The 26,478-nt window shown below is 42.3% G+C and overlaps 1 protein-coding gene across 3 annotated transcripts in view; it reads right to left on the bottom strand.

Annotated features, from left to right (window-relative positions):
* Positions 1-26,478, bottom strand: part of MAP2K5 (mitogen-activated protein kinase kinase 5) — a 181,083-nt gene that overhangs the window by 96,973 nt on the left and 57,632 nt on the right. For all 3 annotated transcript variants that reach the window (XM_087704389.1, XM_087704388.1, XM_087704387.1), the window contains exons 9-15: positions 22,081-22,120; positions 14,160-14,228; positions 13,977-14,058; positions 13,205-13,266; positions 9,708-9,756; positions 4,399-4,472; positions 3,385-3,435 (exon numbers count right to left, since the gene is read on the bottom strand). In XM_087704389.1, coding sequence (XP_087560515.1) covers positions 3,385-3,435; positions 4,399-4,472; positions 9,708-9,756; positions 13,205-13,266; positions 13,977-14,058; positions 14,160-14,228; positions 22,081-22,120 — 427 coding nt within the window. The remainder of the gene's footprint in view (positions 1-3,384; positions 3,436-4,398; positions 4,473-9,707; positions 9,757-13,204; positions 13,267-13,976; positions 14,059-14,159; positions 14,229-22,080; positions 22,121-26,478) is intronic.

The following is a 26,478-nucleotide window of genomic DNA, read 5'->3' as shown; positions in this document are numbered from 1 at the left end:
GTGTTGCTTAGACCTCGTTTTCCCCAAAGCCAAAAGGCTAAAAAGGCAGAAGGTTGGCCAAAGCATTTTTGACCTCCTAAGCAACCTCCAACCGCGGCAACTTTAAGACTTGTGGACTTCAACTCCCAGCTTCGCTGGCTGAGGAACATTTTAAGCAACATTTTCGAGTTGCTCACATCCAGGGCAACAGCAGGCCGACTGCTCAACATTTGGGAGGTAGCTCTGTGAATGCCTGACAGCAGCTGCTGTGAGACAGTTGGCACATAGGCTCACTCACGTCTGTAAAATAATTGCAGAAAGAATCATATCTTTGAGATGCGCAGATCCTTGGACATGTTTCATGAAGGGGCTTCTGGCCACAGGTGGAGTCTGAGGGCACACTGGAAAGGGTCAGAATAGAGAGTTGGAAGAGACCTTGGAGGTCTTCCAGTCCAGCCCCCAGCTCAAGGAGGAGACCCTATACAATTCCAGACAAGCGGCTGTCCAGTCTCTTCTTAAAAGCCTCCAGTGATGGAGGACCCACAACTTCTGGTGGCGAGATGTTCCACTGGTGAATTGTTCTCACTGTTAGGAAGTTTCTCCTTAATTCCAGGTTTGCTTCTCTCCTTGATTAGTTTCCATCCATTGTTTCTTGTCCTGCCTTTTGGTGCTTTGGAAAATAAGTTGGCCCGCACTTCTCTGTGGCAGCCCCTCAAATACTGGAAGGCTGCTATCAGGTCAGCCCCTGGGTTTGGTTAGGAGCCTCTAAAGGAAGAGAACTCTCTACCAGTCTTGAAGTCTGTATTTTATTCAGTCCCATGTCGGCAATCTGAACTTCTGGTTGGCATGAAGCCTCCAGAAAAGTTACATTTTTCAATCTCATCCTGATGGCACCAGATGGGATGGGATACATTCTCTGGCTTCACTGAGTGATATACATGTTTTTCTTTTAAGATTCAACCCACCTCCCCAAAGTAAGAACTTGGATGAAACAAATTATGTTAAACACAAAGGATGTTGAAGAACTGAAGAAACATCTCACAGCTTTAATCCTCTGCTTTTTCAATTAACAGACGGATGCGTCCTCGTCATCGACAAGCAGTATGGAAAAAAAGGTAATTTCTTTAAGACACACCTGGGAAATGGATGTGCAATCGAGGTTTGTACATTAAAAGAAATAATACAATTTAATTACTACTGCTATTTAAGGCCAACAAGAAGAGGGACTGAAGAAAATGAATTATTTGAAATCTCTCCTCTTTTGAAGAGGAGGCTTATTGTTTTGGAGACCAAAGTTAGGCCAAGCACTTCAGCAAGTAGCCCAGGACAAATACATCCGAGCTTCTTTAGGCATTCTTCTGCCCTCACTTGAAGGTTAGCAAAGAGAGAGAGAGAGAGAAATCAGAGTAAGATAAATACAGGTTGTCCTCGACTTACAACAGTTCATTTAATAACTTCAAAGTTACAACATCAATGAAAAAATGACTTATGCTCCCTTTTCACACAACCCCTGCAGCATCCCCACGATCACGAGATCAAAATCCAGACAGTTGGCAACGGACTCATATTTATGATGGTTGCAGTGTCCTGGGGTCATGTGATCACCCTTTAGGCCTACGGAGAATCTCAGCCATCCAAGGTCACGGTTGTCCCAAAGGTGCTTTTTCCAACAGGCAACTGGACTTTCTGGTTTTTCTTTGAAGACCTTTCACTTCTCATCCAAGAAGCTTCTTCAGTTCTTTAGGACCTTCTGACAAGCAAAGTCAACGGGTAAACCAAATTCACTTAATAACTGTGTAGCTAACATTACAACTGCCATGATTCATTTAACAACTATGGCAAGATAGGTCGTAAAATGGGGCAAAACACAGCTGTCTCACTTAGCAGCATAAATGTTGGGCTCAGTTGTGGTCATAAGTCGAGGACAAACCTGTATAGAAGAGGAAAAGTAAGAATCCTGTGCCTGGGACGACCATAAATTCTGATTCTCTGTATTCTTGCTTGCACAAGAAGAGCATGGGAAGATTCCCTCTTTGGGGAGAAAGTAAATGGTAGGAAATATCCTGCGTGGATTTCATCACTCCTGTGAAGGTGGTGACTGCACCTGATGCCCTCACCTGTTTTTGTCCATAGCGGCTATCAAGACCGACTACCTTTTCCCAAAGGGCATTTATGACAAAACTTTATTCTGATTGGGACCAAGCATCATGTGGCTTTAAGTGCTTTAATAAATAAATCAGAGTTATCTGTGTCCGCACAACACCCGAAGCCATGAACGATGGTGTGGGAACCACACTGCTGTCCAAATTCAGATAATATTCAAGCCAAACCAAGAAACCACATAATGGCTTGTTGTTATGTGGAGCCCATAACTTTCTTTCCCTGAAGCATCTTAAACACTGGCCTGTGTCCAGAGTAGGAAGAGAATGGGTCTGTCCAGCAGAGAAGGAGAATCAAGCAAGATCTCCCACACAATTGAAAAACATATTGCCCATCAATTAATCACCAAGGTAGACCTGTCCTCTTGAGCTCCAGAACCTGAAGGCTTCACTAGATTATCCATGGAGCTCAGGCTCAGATGGTTCCCAATTTAGGTCCCATAACCTCTGCTAGAGGGGCATCGAAGATTACTGTCCCAGTAGCCCCTTTTCAATCAGCCACCTACATGGAAGAGAGACTACATGGGATACCTTTTCAACCTGTCAGTTTTTGAAGGCACGCGAGAACAATCTGTCATCCTAGAGCACATTGTTTCATAGCACTTTCCAGCATGATGATGCGTTTCAGAGATGGAAGCAGTTTCCTTAGAGCATTTAGTTAGGGGGTTAAGGAAAAGGTCAGGTTAGCATAGAACCTTCCCAGGACCTTTATGGATAAAGGACTTTGAACTACCTTGACTTCATTTTGAGGGCCCCATGTTTTTATACACACACACATCCGGTGGCAGAAGAGCTGGGCATTTTATTATTCCTTTTTATTTATTTATTTTAGAGGCTGCTGTCATTGTCATATTGCATGTACAGAAATTCTGTTTGTGTGCCTTATTTATTACATCCCTTTTCAGCTGTCCGTCCATCCATCCCCTCCCTTTTCTCTCAACATTCACCTATGGGCGGGTGGGGGTCTTCTCTCATTTTATCCTCCAAAAATAGAATGCCATCAAGGTCTACCAGGATGTGTTAGCTGCTCTTGATTTTGGGGGTGTTGATGTTGGGGAATCCGAGTCCAAGATCTTAATCGTAAATTTCTATGCCAGTCTGTTATTTTCATGTATGTGTTATGTATCAAACAGGTCTTCCTTACTTGGCAATTGGAGAAATAGTAGAGAAACTAATCAAGAAGACAAAACTGAAGGGCCCACACCAAGTTTAACTTAAACCAAAGCATCTTCATAAATTTACTTACTGCCATATATGCATTCGTCCCGACGTATGTCTTTGCTATGGAATTCACTAGCTGTCAGACAAAACAACTTGTTAGAGCCATATAAAGCACAAGGAAATCAGGTAATTATTCCTCATTTAACACTAATCATCCTATGTATAAATCAAGAAAAAAATATGTAAAGTGGGGAGGGCACAAATTTATCAGCAAAGGCATTAAAATCCACTCCCCTGGCTTCCTTCAAATGAGAGTTCTCTTTTAAAATATCTGTTATATTTCAATTTATGGGAGAGAACAAAGGCAACTCTGAAATCTGAAGGAGGGGGCTTGGAGCATTTAGTCTCCTACCAAGCAGCTGGATCCGTCGATTGGAAAGGGGGTTTATGAAATCCAGCACATTCAAACAGTTCTCCTCCTCCTCCTCCTCCTTCTACTGTCAGCTGGGCCCAAGATGTGAATAAAGCCACCTTGATTATCAGGCTGGAATGAACACTAAATATGCTGAGGGACAACAGATTCTGACAACCTATAATGCCGCCTGACCTCTTCTTTGGTCCTTGTGTTTGGCTGGGAGGAAAGGTGGCTGCAATTCAATTCAACATCGCAGCGAGTGTGAGGGTCAGTTTCACGCAAGATTCTCAGGGGAAGCCCCAAATGGAAATTAATTAAAATTTGTGCTGCACATTGTTAAAGCCCACCACCATTGTTGATCCCAATATTAATTTTTACTATGGGCCAGTCTGTCTCCCCAGACGCCCCTCTCGTTCTGCCCTTCCTTTTGTTTGGTCCAAGCGCTTTCGGAGCCAAGCTGCATATCAATGAAGTTGGCTATTTGTAAGTAGTAATTACAATATCAGCAGTTTTTACTGTCACGAAACAATGAACAATCATATTCTGATGAAGAAAAGTCACCAGGTGATTAAAAAGGAGGGATTGTTCTGCTCCCAGCAGAGGAAGCTCTGGGCGGGGAGTCCATTTGCCTCCTCACCCGTTTGGAAAGCAGAATTAAGAGGACGGGGCAACCAAGGGACGTACCTGGGTGCTCACTCCAAAGTCACATAACTTGACCTGGCCTCTTGTGTTCACCAACATATTCGAGGGCTTCACGTCTGGGTTGGAGAGAGCAACAACAAAGGCAGGATAAATCCAGAGAGCATTGATTTAATAGCAAATACAGCTGATGGCCGGCTAAAAGAAATATGAGCCTGTGCAAAAATGTAATTTGAGAAAGCATCTTAGAGTTGACCCTCCATAGCTCTCAGAAAGATAAAGAGAGAGGAGCACATTCAGTCTTGCAAGGTTCTCTTACTCTAAAGTTATCATAAAAATAATATTAGCTTGTGTGGCTTTCTTGCTTTGCCTACTATGGAGGACTGGTATAAGGTCAAAAGGAGGGGCGGAGGCCTTTAAGAAGCTGAGGGTAGGTAGGCCTCTGCAGGCCAGAAGGACATCAAATCACCTAGAATAAGAATCTCCTAAAGAAACCCAGAATGGGACAATGATGAAGTATGTCTAGAAGATTTAAGCAATAGGAAGCAGGGAATGTTGCTGGTTTCATCCCCTAGGGAGATACATCTGGTAGGACCCAGAAGAAGGGCCTTCTTCATAGTGGCCCCCTCTGTCTGGAACATCAAACCGTCAGAAATTAAAATCTCTTCCCCCCCCCCCCCCCTAATACGTGTCATGCCTGCAAGCCAGCTCTTCTTTTGGACTTCAGGCATACCACACTTTCTACTGTGGGAAAATGGGAGGGGGTGATTATACGGAGTTGGGTGATAAGTAGCCATAACAACATTCTTCTTAGAAAGTCAAGGTCATCTTTGCCTCTGCACCTGGCCGGAACTGGATGGGAGGAATCTGTCTTCGTGGTAGTGAAAGATTGGACCATGTGATGAACTTGCGTGTGTTGAGGCAGGATCTTGAACTTTCAACTGGGTGGAAAAACCTGGAAGCTTTCAGATTTGGGTTTTTCCAGATGTGCCAACATGACATCTCTAATAAATTCGAACTTTGAGGAAACACAACCCTTGGAGTTTTAGTTCGTTGGGGGTGTTTTTTGGAACCCTGACAAATACTCTTCCGGAAGACCTGGTTCGGCAGAGGGCCTGGGGAACCCAGAGCAGGATGGTGCCCATTAAATGGCTTGTGTGTGGTGCTGTTGCCATGGCGAGGGGTGAATTTAGTATATTAATTCATTATATGACTCTTCTTTTATTAGCTTTATTGTTTTTATATGGGGTTTTATATTCTGTAAGCCGCCTTGAATCGCCATGTGCAAATAGGTGGCAATATAAATTCCCTAAATAAATACATAAACGATTATGGAGGCACCTCGAAAGGCAGTCTTCTAATTACCAGAGAAAAATGCAGAACTTTTGTGAATAGATCTGGAGATGATGATGTGGTCCAGCCAAAGCTGCAAAGACGCCCAGCCAATGATGGTGTCTGAAGGAAGGAAGAGTCCTTGCTTTACAAGGAGACTCCCAGTTGGAACAAGGAACCTGAGATACAAGAACCTTTGGGGAGCTTGAAATGGCCAAAGTGGAAATGAAATGTTCCAAGTTGGGTATCTTGGGAATAAATGGAATGGAATGGGCCATTTAAAGTCAGGTGACTACAAGATATACTCTTCAGGGCACACGTCCATAGAAAGGAACGAAGTGGCAATGAAAATGAAAAAGGGCTTCAGCAAACTTGTGTTCAACTATAAACCAATAAACAACGAAAACATATTTCCCAGAATTAGCGGTTATCAAGTGAACATCAATGTTATACAAATCTATGCAACTACAAAATGAAGGAAGGCCCTGAGCAATTCCAAAGGAGGTGTTAGATTCAACATCAGAAAGGTAGGTAATTCTACTAATGGGTAATCGGAATGCATCAACTGGAGAACTGAAGAAAGCTATAATTACAGGGAGAGATCAATTTAGTAAATACAATTACATGGAAAGTGGGTTAATAATTTTGAAAAAAAGAATTCTTTATTGCTGTGAACACCTGCTTCAAATACTATAAACAGAGATGCCGTAGCTGGATAGGACCAGATGGATGACGTCAGAATGGAATAGATGACAGAACAGGAAACGGAAGGGCAATCCAGCCAGATGAAATTTCATCAAGTGAGATTGTGGAACAGAACTTGAATTTTTGGTGTTAAATACAGGTAGTTCTCGACTTACGACCACAATGGAGCCCACATTTTCTGTTGCTAAGTGAGACATTTGTTAAGTGAGTTTTGCCCCATTTTAGGACCTTTCTTGCCACAGTTGTTAATCACTGTAGTTAAGTTAGTAACAACAGTTGTTAAGTGAATCTGGCTTCCCCATTGACTTTGCCAATCAGAAGGTCACAAAAGTTGATCACATGAACTTGGGATACTGCAATCGTCATAAACGTGAGTCAGTTGCCAATCGGCTGTACTTTGCTCACATGACCATGGGCATGCTGCAAAACGGTTGTAAGTGTCATAAGTCACTGTTTCCATTGCCACTGTAACTTTGAACGGTCACTAAATGAACTGTTGTAAGTCGAGGACTACCTATATAGCAATTAACCTGAAAAATTTAACAGACTAAATATGTCAGTGAAATATGATTGGAATGGGATCGATGAAAGGGATGCTTCAATCTGTCTTTCTGCTTACAAAGAGGAACCAGGAGATCAGTCATGGAAAATTTGAGGCTGAAGGGAAAAATTTCCCAACTTTTGAAAGAGGAGGAGACTCAACAAACTTTCAGAATAATCCAGAAAAAGGCAAAGGATGAAAAGTGGGGTAACAAGAAATATATATGATCACTTAACTCAGCTTTGTAACAGGAAAGAGAAGAGCAGGAAAGATGTCACAATCCAAGTTTCTTAAAGGCCAAACAAAAATTAACCGACACAGTGTGAATATTAAGGATCCCACTTTGAGTTCCTGGGGGAAATGTGGAATACAAATCTAACAAATGAGTAAAATAAGCTTTATGAAGGAAGAAAACTTGTCTTGCCTTCTCCTTCTGAGCTATTTTTACCAGACAATGAAATAAATGTAACATTGGCGCTTTTTCCTTGCCATTATGTGAACTGTCAACAAGATTCAAGCCATCTAGTACAAAAACATACAGCCTGCTTTATTTAGAAAACACAATGTAGTCTCTTCAAAATCATCTTTTGAAAAACAGACTCTCTTCATCATCTTGTATGTATAAGGAGGGGCATGCAAAATATTTCATCCTGAATTGTTTCAAGGGTGAAACTCTGCAACCATCCCGCCTTGAGCAGCCTGGAAGTCTTTTGAGCTAAAAAGCCGTGGCATTTCCTGGATCTTTTGCATTTGAAACAATTCAGAATGAAATGTATTGCACATCCCACCAGCACAGCACCAAATTCCAGAGTTGGAGAAACCTGTACAATACAATCCCCAGTAAGAAATGCAAATGACTAGGAACTCATTAGAACTAGCAACACAAGGTTTCTTTTCCTTTCCTCAGGGCCCTGATGGCGAACCTATGCCATATTTGCCGGCACGGCAGCCCTCAGCTGATTTTTGGCTTTCCGGAGGGACGGAGAAAGGCGTTTTCACTGTTCCTGAACTTTCAGTTGGGCCGTTTTTCACCCTCTCCAGCTCCGGAGGCTTTCTTGAAGCCTGGGGAGGGTGAAAAACGGCCCAATGGGCAAACCGGAAGTTTGGGAATGAACTTCTGGGAAAATATCTGAGAATGTTTTGCAGGGGGGTGCGTGCATGTGCAGGGGGGTTGTGCGCACATGCGCAGATGGGTGGGCACATGTGCACGCATAATAGCGTGCGGGCACACAATTTTGGCAGACCTTTAGAAAAAGGTTAGCCATCACTGCCCCAGGGTGTCAAGACTGCTGCCCTGGACTTTGCTTTTTCTAGAGATGGCTAAAATGCAAGGCACATATAATCTCTTGCACAGGTTAGGTGGTTCTCTCTCTTCTTGGCAAAATATTCTACCCTGAATGTTTTTCATTTCCATGGTGCAAAAAATCTACGTTTTAGCAGCAGCTGACGGAAGAAGTATGAAAAGGCAACCCTTAGCAAAGAAAAAAAGATCTGTTCCCTCATACACTAGATCAAGGCTCCCCAACCTCCAGTCCAAGTACCAGCACCAGGCCTCGGCATGCCAGTAACTGGGCTCTGCAAACAAGCGGAGTCCCATCCATGGGATGCTGGCAGTACACAAAACTACGCCCACTCCGGTCCACAGTAAAATCTCTCTCCATGGAACCAGTGCCCAAAAGCCTTCACTAGACCCTTTGAGAGTTGCTTTCTATGCCTGGTCAAATGGTCTAGTGCAGTGGGCCCCAACCTTTTGGGCAGCAGGGACCGGTATGGCACTGTATGGCACTGAATGCTGGGCAGCAACAACAGGGACTGAAAGCTCTCTCCATGCCATGGAAATGCGAAGGCTCTGTTGCATATCGGGCATCTCCCTTCTTGACCATGTCAGCACCAACAGCATTTTGGTGTGGCACCAATTATAGAGAAGATGAGAGAAGGCCGACTCCACCGGTATGGACATGTACAGCGAGTGGCACTTTCCACTGTGGCCAAGACTACCTACCAACTAGAAGTCAATGGCCAGCGACCTCGCAGGCATCCAAAACAGAGATGGCAAGATAGCACCGACAAAGATATGCAAGCCTTGCAGACACAACTGACCATGCCAAGTGGCATTCAATGATCTGAAAATCTGAAAAGTGGACCCTACACTTGCAAGAAATACTCTAGGAAGAAGGAGGAGGAGGAAGAGGAGGAGGAGAAGAAGAAAGCAACTGGGGACTGACAAAAGATCAATCCCTCCCCCCCTCAAGAAGTCTAGCAAGATAAGGAAACAGAGAAGAAGATCACTACCAGAAAAGCTCCAGGAAGATGCCGGGTGACAAAAGCAAACTCATCTATTATTATTTAATTGGCTGATATTGGATATTCCAAGTACATGAACAAGTGAAACCTCACAAAGGTTCTATCTTGAAACCTTACTTTGTTCTGACTCTCAACCCAGTCTATCTGAAAACAGATCTTCATAGACCTTCACTGAGGCAAAGAAAAAAGATAAAGGAGATAAAGATGGATTTTACTCCACTAATTATTGCTGACTTTAAAGGGATGGAGCTCATCTCCATTTCAAGACTGCTGAGCCAGTGCTGTCCAAAGAGCTTTCTGTGGTCAAGGGGCCAGCATGACATCACAGAGTGCTGTTAAAAGAGTCAGAGAATGTATTGCCTTAAATTCCACCACAAGCCAGTTGATTTTAAGATCTCAAAATTCCTTTCCTGAAATTAAATCTGAATTGTGACATTCAGCTGAAACATAAAAGAACAAACATGCAACTCACCTCTATGTAAAATTTTTAAGCTCCATAAATATGTAAGGCCTTTAACAACCTACAAATCAGGGGGGAGGAAGAAGAAATGGGTTAATATATTTAATACATAGATAACATGGAGATGCACATTTTCATTTTCAAGAGCTAGGACTGAAATCTATTTAGTGATGCAAAAGTTGCACAAGAAAGCAAATAAAACAGCGACCGTCACATTTCCACTGAATTGATTGGGTCAGGACTCAGCAGAGAGTAAATCTGCTTTTCCCTTTGAGGATCCTCTCCATTCTTACCTCGTTGATGTAGCTAAGTCTTTCTAGGGCTGTTGGCCACACTGGAAAGTCAAAAGGTTGGAAGAAGGCAAGAGAAAACGTCTTCCCTGGAATTCCCCCTCCCCCCCTAGTATTTTCTCTTGCCTTCTTCCAAACCTTTTGACTTGTCCATGTTCAACAGGAGTTGAGCTTTAGTCAAAGAAGCATTTCTCTTTTTTCTTCTTGGAGTCTAGAAACCACCAGTTCTCTCTTGCAATAAACTAAGGTACGAGAATAAATCTTCACTTATGTTTTTAAAAATGGCCACCATCTATAGACTTTATTATGGAAAGCAAACAGTCTTATGTTTTCAGACCAACTATGCAAATATTGTATTATGAGAGAGAGAGAGAGACAGACAGACAGACAGACAGACAGACAGATAGACAGAGGGGGAAACAGTGATATACATAATGAAGAGGTAACTAAGTGCCTTTGTTTTTTACTGCATAATAATGTAGCAACATGTCAGCTCACCAACCGCCTGGAAGTAGCATTTTCTTTTTATTACAAAGAAAATCACACAATTTGCATGGATTTGCAATGATGGATTTTTTACATGAAATGTAAGAATGCGGTCAAGGTAGAGAACAGAACTCCCACATGTAGAAGTGCAGAGACTCCTTTAGTGGTTGGGTGTATCTGTTGAATGAATGGCTATAAAAGTGTCCTGTTACCTAAATAATAGAGTGATTTTCATGTCTGTGTTTAAGACTGCTTGATAAGAACAGGTCCAAAGATCTCCCACAGCCTCTCAGGCATCGATCAGACATCTCACTATTCATTTACACGAAACAAAAGGACATTTTCCAATCTGGGGCACATACACACAAAGTATTAAGCATTCAGGTGTTAAAAGAGATGCCAGCAAAGAACAGCTTTCATCAGGTACTCCAGAAGCTATTGGAGGAACTTGGTATATGGTAGATTAGATAACAATGACTTGACAGAGCCTTGACACAGCAGTTGTTGTACCTGCCATCAATCACTCATTTTCTTGACAGTTTAAGGACACATCTGAGGGGGGAGGGAGAGAAAGAACCTATAATCAACATTAGCACTTCAAATACAGTGCAAGATGTCTCTACATCAGGAACGGAAAGGAAAAAAGATGGGTAAAATGGCAAGCAAAACCCAAACCCACATTAGCTTAGGCAAGATACTGATGGGAGATGCTTGGAGCTGGCCTTTCTCTGCTGTAGCAAATACACAAAGAAAGAAATCTAAGAAAAGGCATTTCAAGGCACATATTTTTGTGGTAGGGTGATTGCAATAGGGTAGGACAGGACAGGACAGGTTTATTGGCTAAGTATGATTAGACAAGGATTCCCCCCCCCCCCCAGCATAGGCTGTCAGTGTACATGTAACACAACAAAGTAATAATAACCACAATAACGATACAATAAGAGAAGGTAGTAGATCAGATGGGAAGGGTAATAGTATTACAGCCCTACTATGTGGTTAAATAACCTTAGACATAATACAGCATTGTGGGAATTAGCTGTTCAGCAGAGTGATGGCACGAGGAGAGAGAAAAAAACCTGTCCTTGTGTCTGGTTGTTTTGGCATGCAATGCCCTATAGCGACGTCCAGAAGGAAGGAGTTGGAACAGTTTATGTCCAGGCTGTGAGGGGGTCTATAGATATTTTCTCAGCCCTCTTTCTGACCCGCACAGTATACAGGCCCTGTGGAAACCAGGCTGGTTGCAATTGTTTTTTCTGCAGTCCTAACTATCAGTTGGAGTCTGTACCTGTTCTGTTTGATAGCTGTACCAAAGCAGACACTTATAGAAGTAGTAGAGATGGCAGACTCTAAAGCAAGTACAGATGAAAGAGTCAAAAGCAACCGGAAAGGTTCTGATGCTAAAATAAATCTCAAGTAAATATAGTTTAGAATTCCTGGATTCTCTTAGCATTCCATTCTCGGGTCTGTTTGCCAAAATCTCTCTCCCTGATATGCTGTTCACAGATGCGGGTGGGAGGGAGGAGAGGATTAAATTGTCCCACTCAGCGTCTGTTACCACAGCAACTGGTTGGGGCTTCTCTCTTAGAATCAGAGAGTCCTGGCCATTTCAAAATATATGTCTTGATAGGCCCTTATTCTGAGTTCACGCTTTAAGATTTGGATGTGTGAGAGCCTTTCCTTTAAAGTCCATTTGTCAAACAGTGAGCCAATTCATTGCACAGCTTTCGGCACACTAGGAATTCTTTTCCTGTAAAACATTTAAAAGACGCCACCTGAAATTCTATCTTGTCAGGCTGCACATGATCCCAAGAAGTAGAAAGTCTTTTTAGTCAAATGAAAGTTACAGGCGTAATTATTTAGTAAGTTGCAAATTATCCCAACAGGAAAATGAAACACTTTTCAGCTCGCTGAAACAGGCCACGTGAAAATCCCCAGGCTCTCCCACACCACGAGAAACCACATTGGGCTCAAAAGTAAAGCCATTTGGAACTGTTCCAGAGGGAGCACATCTGATGAAAAGATGCTCTTTGCGCATGCATCTGAAGTGCAGAGGATGAAGCCGAGCTGTGAATTACAATGAAAGTAGACTAAATAGCTGTCTGCCTTAGATTAAAGGGTTTCAGTTGTCAGCTTGATGTATAATGAGTGTGGAAAACAGGAATTTAATTAAGTAGTGCATTACAGAATAACTCTGATATGCTTTAAACCACTTAAATTATCAAAGCCTGCCTCTGATTTGGCCATTGTGCAGCAATCCCCTTCTGTCAGCGGTCAACCGGGTGTCCGTTCCTTTGGCCTTTGTTCAGCTCCCAAAGACAATGGTGCGCTCGCTCCAATTTGGTCAATTCTGCTTAAGAACACCCGGCACCGTGTGCAAAGGCACATGAGGCAGAATCGGAGCACTTTGCCCTCTTTACCCCAGAAATACAAAGAGTTTTGTGGCATCTTGAAGGTGGTTATATAGTGTATGCTTCTCTGAATTCAAATACTTTCGTTATATGCTTGTATTCAACTGAACCTTAATCCATGCTGTAATCGATCGATTTGCTTTCCAAGCATTATAACAGTCTCTCATTCTCCCCATTTTTCTTCATTGTTTCCCCCCACCTCCCCACCCATCAATTGCTTCTACTGCACCTGCACACTTCATTTGGCAACTTCATGATTGTGATTAAGCAATTCCACATTTATTAAATGTTTCAAAAACGGATCTGCCCCACCCAAGGTACTCACAGCTACAGCTATTCTTCCCAAGACGTGTTCTGGAATTTTTCTGTAGACATCTAAGGAGCCCCCTGCAGGGAGAACAAAATATGATCAGCTAAAGCTAAACTGCTCTTCTCTAAAAATATCACATCGATCAGGGGTCGCCAAACTTGGCAACTTTAAGACTCGTGAACCTCAACTCCCAGAATTCCCCAGTCAGCATGACCTCCCAGATGATTGGGTGCGCACTTTGCTGTCCAACCAAGTGGTGAGGAATCTGTGGCTGGTTTGCTCAAGAAATTCATCCTGAGGTGAAAGTGCCAAGAAAAGCAATCTTTAAGACTGTCATTACAAAAACTCAATAACCCTTAAACTGCCATTCCAACCCACAAGAAACATGTAGGACCAAGAAGGAAAATCTGTATTGGTGACTAAATTAAATAAAGCTATTAAGATGACGGAACAGATGTTTTGTCAGTTAATACAGATTGCATGGAATTGGGAAATATTAAACCACATATAAACCACCTTTTATTATCTACCATATCTACATTTTCAAAAAAAGTTTGTGCAACTCTATTCAAGAAAACAGAATCAAGAAATAACTCTTGCTTGCCTGATGCATTGAGCCTTGTGAATGTTATTCCCAAAATACCCCCTTAAAAAAAAACCCACTATCTGTAGGATTCGCTTCATGACTCTAAGGCATAGTAAACCAATATTCTTCAACCAATTCCTTTTTTACAATTCCTTTTTTTAAAACTATGGTCCTTCACCAATGTTATAGTATTTCACTTACCATCCATAAATTCAGTACAAAGGGAAATCCGGTTTTCTACAAAAAAAGCACCATAAAATCCTATGATATAGGATGAATCGCACTGAAAAAAAAAAGAAAAAGCAGGTGAAATTATTATTATTATTTTTTAGGAAAAACAGCATGATAAACAGAATTGAAAAAGAAGTGCTGGAAAAGCATTACCTTATAAAGGATTTCTAATTCAGACATAATCTGTTTCTGAAGTTCTAGTGTAATATCTAAAGGAATCACCTGGAAATAAACATAAATATTAAATTATTTATTTCACTACAGAAAATTGGGCAGCACTCAGCTAGAAACATTATTGTATCATTTCTTTTTTTTAATGTATAAGCTCCAGTCTGCATTGAGAAAAAACAATATCGCATGTTTTTGGTGGTGCAGCTTTTGTCCTCACTGTTACTGAAATCAAATGCCATAGCCCAGTGTTTCTCAACCTCGGCCACTTGAAGATGGGTGGATTTCAACTCCCAGAAGTCCATGCATGTTGGCTGGGGAATTCTGGGAGTTGAAGTTCAAGTGGCTGAGGTTGAAAAACACTGCAATAGTCCACGAGCAAGTGGTTTAGAGGATATCAATTTAGTTCAGTTACGCAATGTAACTTGACTTTTGATACTTAAAATTGCATCTCTTCTGAGCAGAAGCTATGATTTTTGGTGACTTCATGGAGATGACCTTGTAGGGGTCTGGGATTTTCTTTGATTTCCTAGCTTAGTATTCCTTCCAGGCACCCATCCATGTATGAACCAGACCCACACCTGCTTAGCTTCCAATCCCACACAAGATGTTGCCTTGTGCAAAACCCACCCTAATTATCCTACCACAGGGGGGTCCTTAGTGGACAGCCCACCCAAAGAAATGGGCAGCCCATTTTTAATATGGAAAAACATCTCTACAGCTTAATCACTTCAGAAAAGAATACTTTAATCAGGGTGTCTGCAAGGTAGGTTAAAAAATATCAAGATGGTGGTCATGACCACTCAGTTTAAGCTGTCCATCTTTTTAGAAGTATTGCAATAGTTTGAAAAAAGGTACAACCAATTGTGAATTTCCGGCCACCCACCTGACTATTTGAGCCTGTCTATGGCTGCCTGCAGACCTCTAACAACAGATATATTCCACTTCACTTATTATTATACAATTGTATCACAGCGGCCAGTTGTTTCGCCGGATTTGGCATTGGTTACTAGTCGGGCCCCACCCAGGGGCCTAGGACGTCATAACGTATTTTCATAATATGCGTGCAGATCCAAGCAGTGTGGCTTTTTGCATTTGACTGATGGTGATTTTGTCAATTTTTAACTGTTTTAAATGTAATTCCAGTGCTTTTGGAATAGCACCCAGTGTGCCAATTACCACTGGAATTACCACTGCTGGTTTGTGCCATAGTCGTTGAATTTCGATTTTTAAGTCCTGGTATTTTGCGATTTTTTTTACATTCCTTATCATCGACCCTGCTATCACCTGGTATTGCAATGTCTATGATTGTAACCTTGTGTTTCTCAACCAGTGTGATGTCTGGTGTATTATGCGCCAGTATTTTGTCCGTTTGTATGCGAAAATCCCACAAGCTCTTGACCATCTGATTTTCGGTGACTTTTTCAGGCTGATGTTCCCACCAGTTTGTTGCTGTTTTAATATTATAATTTTTGCACAAATTCCAATGGATCATTTGTGCTACTGAATTGTGCCGCAATTTATAATCAGTCTGCATGATTTTTTTACAGCAGCTGAGTATGTGATCAACAGTTTCATCAGCTTCTTTGCAAAGTCTGCATTTGGCATCATCAGAGGATTTTTCAATTTTGGCCTTAATGGCATTTGTGCGGATAGCTTGTTCTTGCGCAGCCAGGATTAGTGACTCTGTTTCGTTCTTTAATGGATCTGTTTCGGGGGGGGGGGGGGGGGGGGAGAATTGGATGGTTTTCTTCTAGAAAATTTTAGGGCCACCCTGGATTCACATAGAAAGTTCCTATCTTCTCCAGAACATTCTGTGTTCAGAGTGAAATGTTTTGCCCCTCCCTAACTACAGGTAATCCTTGACCTACAACCACAATAGAGCCCAAAACTTCTGTTGTTAAGTGAGACAGTTTTTCAGGCCTCCAGTCATATTCCTTTTAGGATCTTTGGCCTGCCACACTCTCTCTATTATTTTACTATGCTGTTTCATTAGTGGGGAATTGGGAGGGGGAATAGTAAGGAGCAGAATATGTTATTGTCAAAATAAAGCATTCCTTTCTAGAAGCCCAAGGTCATCCTTTGTCTCCGCACCTCTGCACCTGACCGAACTGGATGGGTGGAACTGCCAGCGTGGCAGAGGAAGATTGGACCATGGGGTGGACTTGTGGGTGTGGGGGCAAGATCATGAACTTTCAACTGGGTGGAAAACCCAGGAAGCTTTCAGATTCGGGTTTTCCACAGATGTACCAACATGTCTCTCTTAATAAATTGGAAGTTTGAGGAAAGTTCTGCCTTGGACTTTGATTTAATTTTGGATGATATTTGGAATGCTGACACAGTTCTTAAGTAAATTTTGCCCCATTTTATGACATTTCTTGCTCTAGTTGTTATCACTGCAGTTGTTAAGTTAGTATCATGGTTGTTAAATGAATCTGTCTTCCCCGTTGACTTTGCTTGTTAGAAGGCTGCAAAAGGGGATCATGTGACCTTGGGACACATCTACCGTCATAAGTGTGGGTCAGCTGCCAAGCTTCTGAATTTTGATCACATGGTCATGGGGACACTGCAAGGGTCGTAAGTGTGAAAAATGGCCATAAGTCACTTTTTTCATTGCTGTTGTAACTTTGAATGGTCACTAAATGAACTGCTGTAAGTCGAAGACTACTTGTATTACTTAAATGTCTGTATTTGTAGGACAAATAATAACTGGAAGCACCTGGAAACTCTGATGATTAGACTAGAAAATGTGAGGATAGATCCCACCTGCTCCGAAGGTTCTCTGTATATGCTCAAGGACCCGTCTCCAATCCTGAGGTAAATGCTTCTCTCCCCCAAATGCCATCCCTGCCTGGGAAAAACAGGATCCAGGCCTACATTTCTCAGAATATGGGTGGGGATTTCAGGATCAAATACGCTTTGTGGATTCAGCACAGCCAGTGCTCCCCTGCAGCTTGACTTCTAGTGGAAATGTCTTTCAATCCCTTGCTCACATCCAGCTGATTTCCAAACCTACATTTTTAAAGTATTGATGTCTGTCTAAACAGGGGGAAAAAGTGCACAACCCATTCCTATCAAGAATTTGCTTTAGGGTTATTTATAAAAGCTGTAACTGTAATAGAAACGCTGCCAAGAAAACATTTAACACATTTCTCCAAATCAATAGTCATTTGCCAACAATATTCACTTACATTTTTTTCCCTGGATGGAAAGCTTAAAACAAAGTAAACTGCTGGAACCGCTGTATCAATTTTATTCCTTAGAGTAAAAGGAAAATCTAACCCTCTCCGGACTCTAAAGAGGCCATTTCAAAACTTTAATGTTCCTTTTCACTTTGGTAAGTTCAGCTTTCCTCCAGACAAGCTTGCCCACTGCAAAACCTTCGGCTGGATATTGATCACAGAAGGCAAATTCAGTATCAGCCAAGATAGGAAATGAAGCAAGAAAGCCTGAAAGCTGCTGTAACTTACAGGTATATTGATTTTTAAGAACACAGCCCCATTTTGAATAAAATAGTGGGCCACGGCTGCTTCCCCAAATTACATATTCACATTGTATACATCACATCGTGCTACCCAGGCGGTGAGTAAAAAGTCTCTGTATTAAAAGGTGCAGATTAGATGAATAGGTAGAGATTATTAATACTAGGTATTACAGGTACAGATTAGGTGAATAGCAGGATCTGCGAGAGGGATCTTAAGTCTTAGTGGATAATCATCTAAATATCAGCCAACAGAGCGTGGCAGCTGGCAAAAAAAGCCAGCAAAATCTAGGCTGCATAAACAGAGGGGTAGAATCACATGGAGTATTAGCACTGCTTTATAAGGCCTCGGTAAGACCACATTTGGAATACTGCATCCAGTTTTGGTCACCATATTATTAAAAAAAGGATGTTGGGATTCTGGAAAGAGTTCAGAGAAGAGCAAGAAAGATGATTAGGGGGATGGAGCTAAAACATGAAGAACAGTTGCAGGAATTGAGTATGTCTAGTCAAGTGAGAAGAAGGACTAGGGGTGAAAGGATAGCCATGTTCCAGTATTTGGGGGTCTGCCACAAAGAAGAGGGGAGCAATTTATTTTCCAAAGGTCCAGAAGGCAGGACAACAAACAATGGATGGAAACTAATCAAGGAGAGAAGCAACCTAGAACTAATGAGAAATTTCCTAACAATGAGAACAATTAACCAGTGGAACAGTTTGTCTTCAGAAGTTGTGGGTGCTCCATCACTGGAGGCTTTTAAGGAGAGAGACCACAGCCACTTGTCTGAAATGGTCTAGAGTGACTCTAGGTCCTCCTGCTTGAGCAAGCGGTTGGACTAGAACAGTGGTCTCCAACCTTGGCAACTTTAAGACTTGTGGACTTCAACTCCCAGAGTTCCTTTGCTGGCTGAGGAACTCTGGGAGTTGAAGTCCACAGGTCTTAAATTTGCCAAGGTTGGAGACCACTGGACTAGAAGACCTCCAAAGTCCCTTCCGATTCTGTTCCGTTAAAACCAGTGAGGATGCAACTGATGGCACGGATCGCACACGGTGCAGGATTAAGGAGCTACTACAGAAGGATTTTTCAACCTTGCATGGCTGCACTCTCCGGATGTGGCAACCAGCTCACCTTCACACCGGTTGCAGATTCCATGGTCACATGACCACAATGTATGACTTTTTGGCAGGTTTCCAGGAAAAAAAATGAACACAGGAATACATTGATTCACTTAACGACTATGGCCTTCCCTGAACGATGCTGCATAAACTTAAGACTGGTGGGAAAATAAAGTTTTATAAAATCAGGTCCGATCGCATGAACGTTATGACTGTCATGACTATGATGGAAATTCCAGGCCCCACTGCACTCATAACTCGAGGACTGTCTGGAAGAGGCGGATGAAAAGAGCAGAGAATTCAAACTGTGGTCTCAGATGATGTGGGTGACGTTTGCCTTTAAAAGTGAAGCAAATTCCTCAACGTCTTCTCAAAGTTTGCTAAAAAGACGTCTGTTTGGGATTATGCTGTTGGAGTATTTGGACTGGCAGGTTCAGGATGCCTGGGCACCCAGCAATGAATCTGAAGGTGGTTCAGAAATAGGAAATATAAATAAATAAATTTGATTTTAATTATTCTCACTGGAGAAAGAGATAATGGCTCCCATGAATTTGCATTAGGGTTCAAATCCTTATTTCAATTTATTAATTTCATGATGTAAAAGTGAATCAGAGACAACAGAAGCAGGGTTAGGAAAAACAGCCCTGCCTAAACAGGCCTTGTGTCTCCTGATTTGAAAAGGCCCGGCCTGACACCATGCGCTCTGTTAAATAACCACCAGGCCACAGAAAAGGGGTTTCTCAAGCCGGATTTCACGGAGAAAGGGTTAAACCCCACCAGAAATACCTGAGCCATTCTCTCTGCTACACCTCCAGGACAAACAAGGATGAGTTGTCAAGTTAAATACAAGCACTCAAGTGACGGAATTATAATTTACTTGGTGCTCAATTTAAATTAGTGAGAGGCTATTAAAATATACAGTATAGCGATGGCAATTCATCACGGGCTGTCATGGATGACTTCATCTATTTGCCGGAGTTGCGTGTGTGCCTCTAAAGGGAATGAGAGCAAAATCACAGGTCAAATTAAGCTGCAATTCCATTTTAATTCACTTATTTAATCTGCGGCAATATAATTGTCTTTTACAGTATGTACAACTCAGAGGAAATTTGGGAGTTCGATAGGCAGTATACAAATGATTAATCAAATGGACCATTTAAATGCTAGTTAAGAGCGGAAGAAACTCCCAGGAACTGCAGCCTGGCACACAGAAGCACCTGCTCGCCATGCACAGGTTGGTCAGTTGGTGCTTCATTGCTGCAGGGAAGCCTCTGGCATCTAATAAGTCTTGACCACGACGGTGGGGTGGAGGCCTTGGAGAAGATGGGCAGAGCCATGTTTGGGGTTCCCTCCACCCTGACTTCTTACACTTCTAACACAATTTACATGGGATTTTTTTTATTGGCATCTATAAATGGAAACAATTTATTCATCTGTCAAAGAGCCCCACCTAAGTATATGCAAGAGGGACTATTTGAAAGGATTTAGAGCCACTGGCCATCAAATGCAAGTAGCCCCCGACTTACGTCCTTTTGTTTAACTCCTTTTGTCCTTCTACGTCCTTTTGTTCAGAGTTACGTTGGCACTGAAAAGCGATGTATGACTTGTCCTCAAAGTTACAACCATCGCACTATCCCCATGGTAACATGATTGTAATTTGGGCGCTTGGCAAACGGCTTGCATTTGGTGATGGCTGGAATGTCCTGAGGTCACGTGATCATAATCCCAGCTGGCTTCCAATAAGCAAAGCCCAATATTTACATTTTGGTTCTCACCATCCACTGGGGCACAAAAATGGGAGTGATCAGAACCTTACACTGCCGGGCTGAAGGTCTGCCTACCATCAAAGATGGGAAACACATTGATTCCCTTCTTTGTCTGTTATGGAGGAGCCCCTGCTGGGTTTTTTTTGGATTTGATGAAGGCCCACTTGAGATAAGCACAAGTTCTGAGGGCTCCCTTAACATGCTTTTTAGCTCTTTCTCTTTTGCTGGTAGATAGACCTTCAGCCAGGTGATATAGGGTTCTGATTACTCCCATTTTGTGCTCCAATGGGTGATGAGAATCAAAATGTAAATATTGATCTCTGGGTGGGGTTTTATGTAAACTTCAGTGTTAAGGCTTCTGTCTTCCTTAATGTGGACATCACAGTCCAGGAAGGCCAGACTATTTTCCTTGACACCTTCTCGTGGGAAATTGATCTATCTGTCCACAGAGTTGATGTGCTTGGTGAGGGCTTCCAATTCCTGTGTTTTAATCTCGACCCCAATATCGTCCACATACCTAGATCAGTGAATGGATGGGATTCCTGTGAAGTAATTTAGGGCTTTAGTTTCTACCTCTTCCATGTAGAGATTGGCCACAATGGGGGCACAGGTTAACCCTCAGCACAGTTGTGTTTTTGTCTGTAGAAACCAAAGCAACTGGCTCAAATTTATGACGGATGGCGTATTCTGGGACCACGTAATCAACTTTGGTGACCTTCTGAGAATGGGGAAGCTAGATTCACGTCACAATCTGGCTTCCCCAACTGTGTTACCAACTTAACTGCAGTGATTCATTAAAAATGTGTCAAGAAAGGTCATAAAACGGGACAAAATTCACTTAACAACTGTCTCGCTTGACAAAGAAATTTTGGGCTCAATTGTGGTTGTGTATGCAGTAAAGATATTTGGGGATGGTAAAAAATAAATCTTAAGAGGAAGCAATTTTAAGAAGAATTTGTTCTTCTACCAGAGCACCACGATGGAGGAGAAGAATTTGGTAGCAAATTATTTGTAATTCTGCATCAGAAAGAAGTTGGAGAGACAGGCATCAGCCCTGGAGCAGGCCTAAAAGCCTGAGCTTCCATTCTTAAGTCTTTTAAGAATCTTAATTTTTGAATTCAATCAAGAGGAAAGGGAAGAAACCACAATTTAACAATCTAAGATGAGAAAACTTATGGGATATACTGAGATGCTGACTTCAGGTAGTTAAATAATCACACCATCAAATTAAAAACTGCACTGGAGAAAGCCCCCCTCAACACTTGTAGAGAATCTGTAGCGGTTTTTTTTTTTTTAATGCTAATATAAAGGCACCATTGTCAATTCTGCAATAGATTAAAAGTCTTCCCTGCCGGTATTCCTCTCAGGACCAAGTTGTACAATCAAGAAAAAAGAGACGAGATTGCCTTGTACTTCCTCACTTATAAATTGTGCCCTTCAGTCTGGATGTGTGTTCATTGCAAAAATTGGCTTCCTATAATAAAGTCCTGGAAAAAGAAGACTGAGGCAGGGGAATCTTTTAAAGCAGATTTGTGAACAAACTTACCTTTACTGCTAGTATTTTCCCACTGGGGACGTGGTTTGCTCTGCATCCAAAGGAGAAGACAGTCAGTTTAAAGCAAAGAAAAACCATGGTCATATTTTAAGTTTTACGTGATGCTTGTTAAAGTTTCTAGCTAATGGCATCCCTGAGCAATTGAAGTTGTATGCTCGAGTGATATATGCAATAAGCCCAGTTCCAGTGAAGCCAGCAGTTCCTGAACAACAAACAATCCTGTGTAATGTGTGACTTATCAAGCTGAATAAAGCCTCTCAGCCATGTAACATGCTCAGCTAACAACTCCTTGAGTCTCCCATTCCTGCTGCCTTTGCAGAACAAATGGCCCAGGGTAGACCTGACATACTTCAGCACCAGCGGTGAGATTGACTTAGGTTTAACATCAGTTCACAACTGTGAGCATCCGTGTATGCTCACAGCGTGGGTGGAAGTAAACTGCCCATCCGCAGTTGGCCGCCACCAGTTCGGGTGAACCGGTCCGAACCACCTGAATATAAACCTCTGCTCAGCACAGAAAGTGAAGACTGACTATGCCCACAGAGCCAACGGGCTGTTTCTGTGCTCTCAGCAGAATCATGGAATCCAAGTTGGAAGTGGCCATTACGGCACTCAAGTCAAACTCCCTGCTTTGCGCAGGGATCCAAATTAAAGCGTCCCAGACAGACACTGGTCCTGCATCCGCTTGCGCACATTGAATGATCAGGAGGCCATCACCCTGTGGGTGCATCATCAAGCCATTCTTGTGGCTGGGAAGTGTTTTTGGCTACAGTTCAGCTGAAATTTGTTCCCCTGTAACTTAAAATAACTTTCACGTCCTTCACTCTAGAACAAGAGAGCACCAGTCTTGAGCTCTCTTTGTGAAGGATCCTTTCAGGCATTGGAAGAGGGCTCCCCACGCCTGTTCCTCCTGAAGGCTAAGCATACCAGACTCAACTTCTGGTCCTCTCATGGTCCCTGTTCCTCTTCTCTGAACCTCTCCCAAGGTCTCAGACTAGATCTTAAAAGTGTGTACCGTATTCAACATGAGACCCGGAAAAAAGTAGAATAAAATGGAATGATGACTTCACACAGTGTAGAAACCACACATCTTGGAAGGGCATTTGATCATTTTTGCAGTTCGTTTGTCCTACTGACTCCATTCAGTTTTGTAGTCAGCTACCATCCAAAGCTTCTATTGGAAAGCTATCTATTCTCCATTCCAGCTATGGGGAAGCCATGCATCTGACTCTTGCCCTTTAATGAATTTTAAAAAGTATCCTCCTCTAAAAAACATTGCAGAGAAAAAAAATTACTGGTCTTCACAAATGGAATTTTAGCGTCAAAAATTAGCAATCTGTTAAGTAAATCCTAAAAAACACGGTAAGAAAAATAATTTCAGAGCAAGAATGAATTTTCCTCCTCCAGGGATTACCGAAAGGCTGACAGTGGAGTCATTGCATCAGAGGAGGTAAAATGAAGCCTAAATTATGATCAGTGGCAAAACATTTTGACTTTCAGATCAGCAGAACGATAACAAAACAGGCTGCTAAGAGAGCTCCGTGCTTAACATCTGTTAGCTTAATCTGTCCTGCACCGGGCAGTTTGGCAACTTAATTAGCTTGTCAAGAAAGCCGATCTTTTCGTCCCCCTCCTTCCTCTCTGAAGGGGAGGGGTGGCCTCTTGTTTTCAAGTGAATTAAAAGGAAAGACTTGATGATTTAATTATGATGCACGCCAAGTCATCCGTGGAAGTTTGGGTTAAATTTCCAGCCAAGAGCAGTACCTGGTTTGGTTTACAGAGCATTGACACTAGCAATTTAACATTTAATTATCATTGTGGAAGGGATCACAAAGCGGATACTATGCCCGAGGGGCGCAGAGCACCCCTGGATTCTGCAAGCAACACAACTCGCTGGAAGAAGAAAGTAAATGGGCTTATTCCAAGCCGCCACGACATTCACCGCTGTCTTGACCTTCTCCAGCGCATTATCCGTAAAGTGATTAATGGAGTCTGAATGGGAACTTTGGTTACTCAGAAAGAAAACTGGACACCTTAGCAAGGGTTTAATTAACAGCAAATTCTTCCAGGTCGGTTGCAGCTCCTGCAGTAATTACCTGTCCCAGTAAACCTGCTGGAAAACACATTCAGCCCTAACTGAAGGACCAGAGGTTGACGTTGGCCGTTTAAATTATGAACATGCTCTCGTGGTCCAACTACCCGAGAGTTACCCAGAAGATTGCTCTGGTGCAGCAATTCCACACCACTGGCTTCCTGCATCGGCTTCCAGGTCAGAATACTGAATAATAGACTTGGAAGGGACCTTGGAGATCTACTAGTCCAACCTGTCAGACCTGGAAGCCATCTTTTAGTTTTGGGCCTTCAGGCCTGCCACATTTTCCACTGTGGGAAATTGGGAGGGGGGGTTGTATGGAGTATGGGTGATGTGTAGTCAACGTAACATTCCTTTCTCAGAGAGAAAAAAAGCCACCTTGTCCTGCAGCTGCGATGAAGTGACTGGGAGGCATCTCCAGTTATGGAGGATGCATTGATTGGGCCATGGGATAGACATGTGGGTGCTGGGCAGGGACTTGAGCTTTCTTTTGGGTGGGGAAAACCTGGAAGCTTTCAGATTCGAGTTTTCCCAGATGGGCCAATATAACATCTCTAATAAAATGGAACTTTGAGGAACTTCAAGCCTCGGAGTCTTCTTTCATTGGGGGTGTCACTTGGGACCCTGACACAACTCTTTGCTTCAGCAGGAGACCCTCTACCACAGGTGTCAAACTCCCGGCGTCCCATTGTCATCACGTGACATTTCGTGACATTTTCCCCCCATCATGGAGCTAGGGTGGGCGTGGCCTGCGCATGACACATTTGGCCCGTGGGCCACCCGCTTGCTACCACTGCTCTATGCCACTCTGGACAAATGACTGTCCTCTCTCTTCCTAAAGCCCTCCAGTGAAGGAGATGGCCAATGATGCAGTTATGGAGACCTACAGATGCAAGGGAGTGGATGGGCTGCTTCCCCTAGCAAAGAAAGTAGGGAGAAGAGTTTCAGAGCCTTGTGGACTGTTGCAACCAATGGAGCTGCATGGCGGATACACTTTTGGATGATTTCTATGCTGGCAGTATTAATACAGCCCCCCCCCCCTTTGAGGGACATGGGCCATCAAAAACATTATAATTAATAGTATAGTATAGTATAGTATAGTATAGTATAGTATAGTATAGTATAGTATAGTATAGTATAGTATAGTATAGTATAGTATAATAAATATAATATAATATAATATAATATAATATATAATATAATATAATATAATATAATATAATTAATATAATATAATATAATATAATATAATATAATATAATATAATATAATATAATATAATATAATATAATATAATATAATATAATATAATATAATATAATATAATATAATATAATATAATATAATATAATATATCCTTGGTGAACCTGCTGCAAGCCAACCACCAAGCTCACACAGCACCAAGGACTCCACAATCTGAGCTACACATATTTTCTGTATACCCTGAGTTACAGGTATTTTCTTCTACTAGAATATTAATAAGATGAAAATATAATTTGTGACAATTACGGACTGATTACTCCAAGTATATAAAAGCCAGGAAAGGTGAACAGATCCTTCGAGGGAATGTGGGGTATGAAAGAAATCACTGCCACAAAGAAATCAGAGCTCCTGTGAAATTAGAAAGGCATCTTCCAGCCCCTATTCCTGTGAATCTCATTCATTCATTCATTCATTCATTCATTCATTCATTCATTCATTCATTGTCAATGGCCATCCATCGTACCTCAAGGTAACTCTTGGTTCTGGAATGAAGGAAGATGGGGAGTGTTCCTGTTTCCACAAAGCATTTGGTGGATGGGGCACCCAGCCGTAACAGTACAGCTCGGATAGATTTTTTAAATTCCTTTCTTAGTATGAACCAAGCATAAGAAAGGCAATTTCTCCCATCAAGAAAACCACAGCCCAGAATCCTCTTGCCAAATGCTGCCTATCGGCGTCTGTTACGCTGAGCCTTTCCTGCAAAAAAAAGAACCAGAGGCCAAGAACCACTTTAAGCAGCACCGGCACAATTGAGTCCAATATTTTATTAAAGGTGACAATTGCCCACGTCTCCAGACGCTACTTGGCATCCCGGACGGTCCCTTGTCTGTTTGGCTTCCCTTGGAAAACTCGCAGGCTTCTCTGCAGGGGCTTCTGACGAAGCAGTGTGCCCAGAGGTGGCAAGAGAGCTATTCTGGGCATTGAAAGACAGGCGGCGGGATCCAATGCATGCACACTTTGTGTGAGCAAAACCTGCCACATTTCCCTTCCCCTCAACCCTAAGAGGAAAGTTACAGCAGGATAGATCCACAAGA

This window comes from Thamnophis sirtalis, unplaced genomic scaffold (assembly GCF_051295495.1).
Source record: "Thamnophis sirtalis isolate CommonGarterSnake01/CBP01778 unplaced genomic scaffold, rThaSir2_p1.2 scaffold_2, whole genome shotgun sequence".
Classification (NCBI taxonomy): Eukaryota; Metazoa; Chordata; class Lepidosauria; order Squamata; family Natricidae; genus Thamnophis; species Thamnophis sirtalis.
This window is presented reverse-complemented; position numbering and strand designations above follow the sequence as displayed.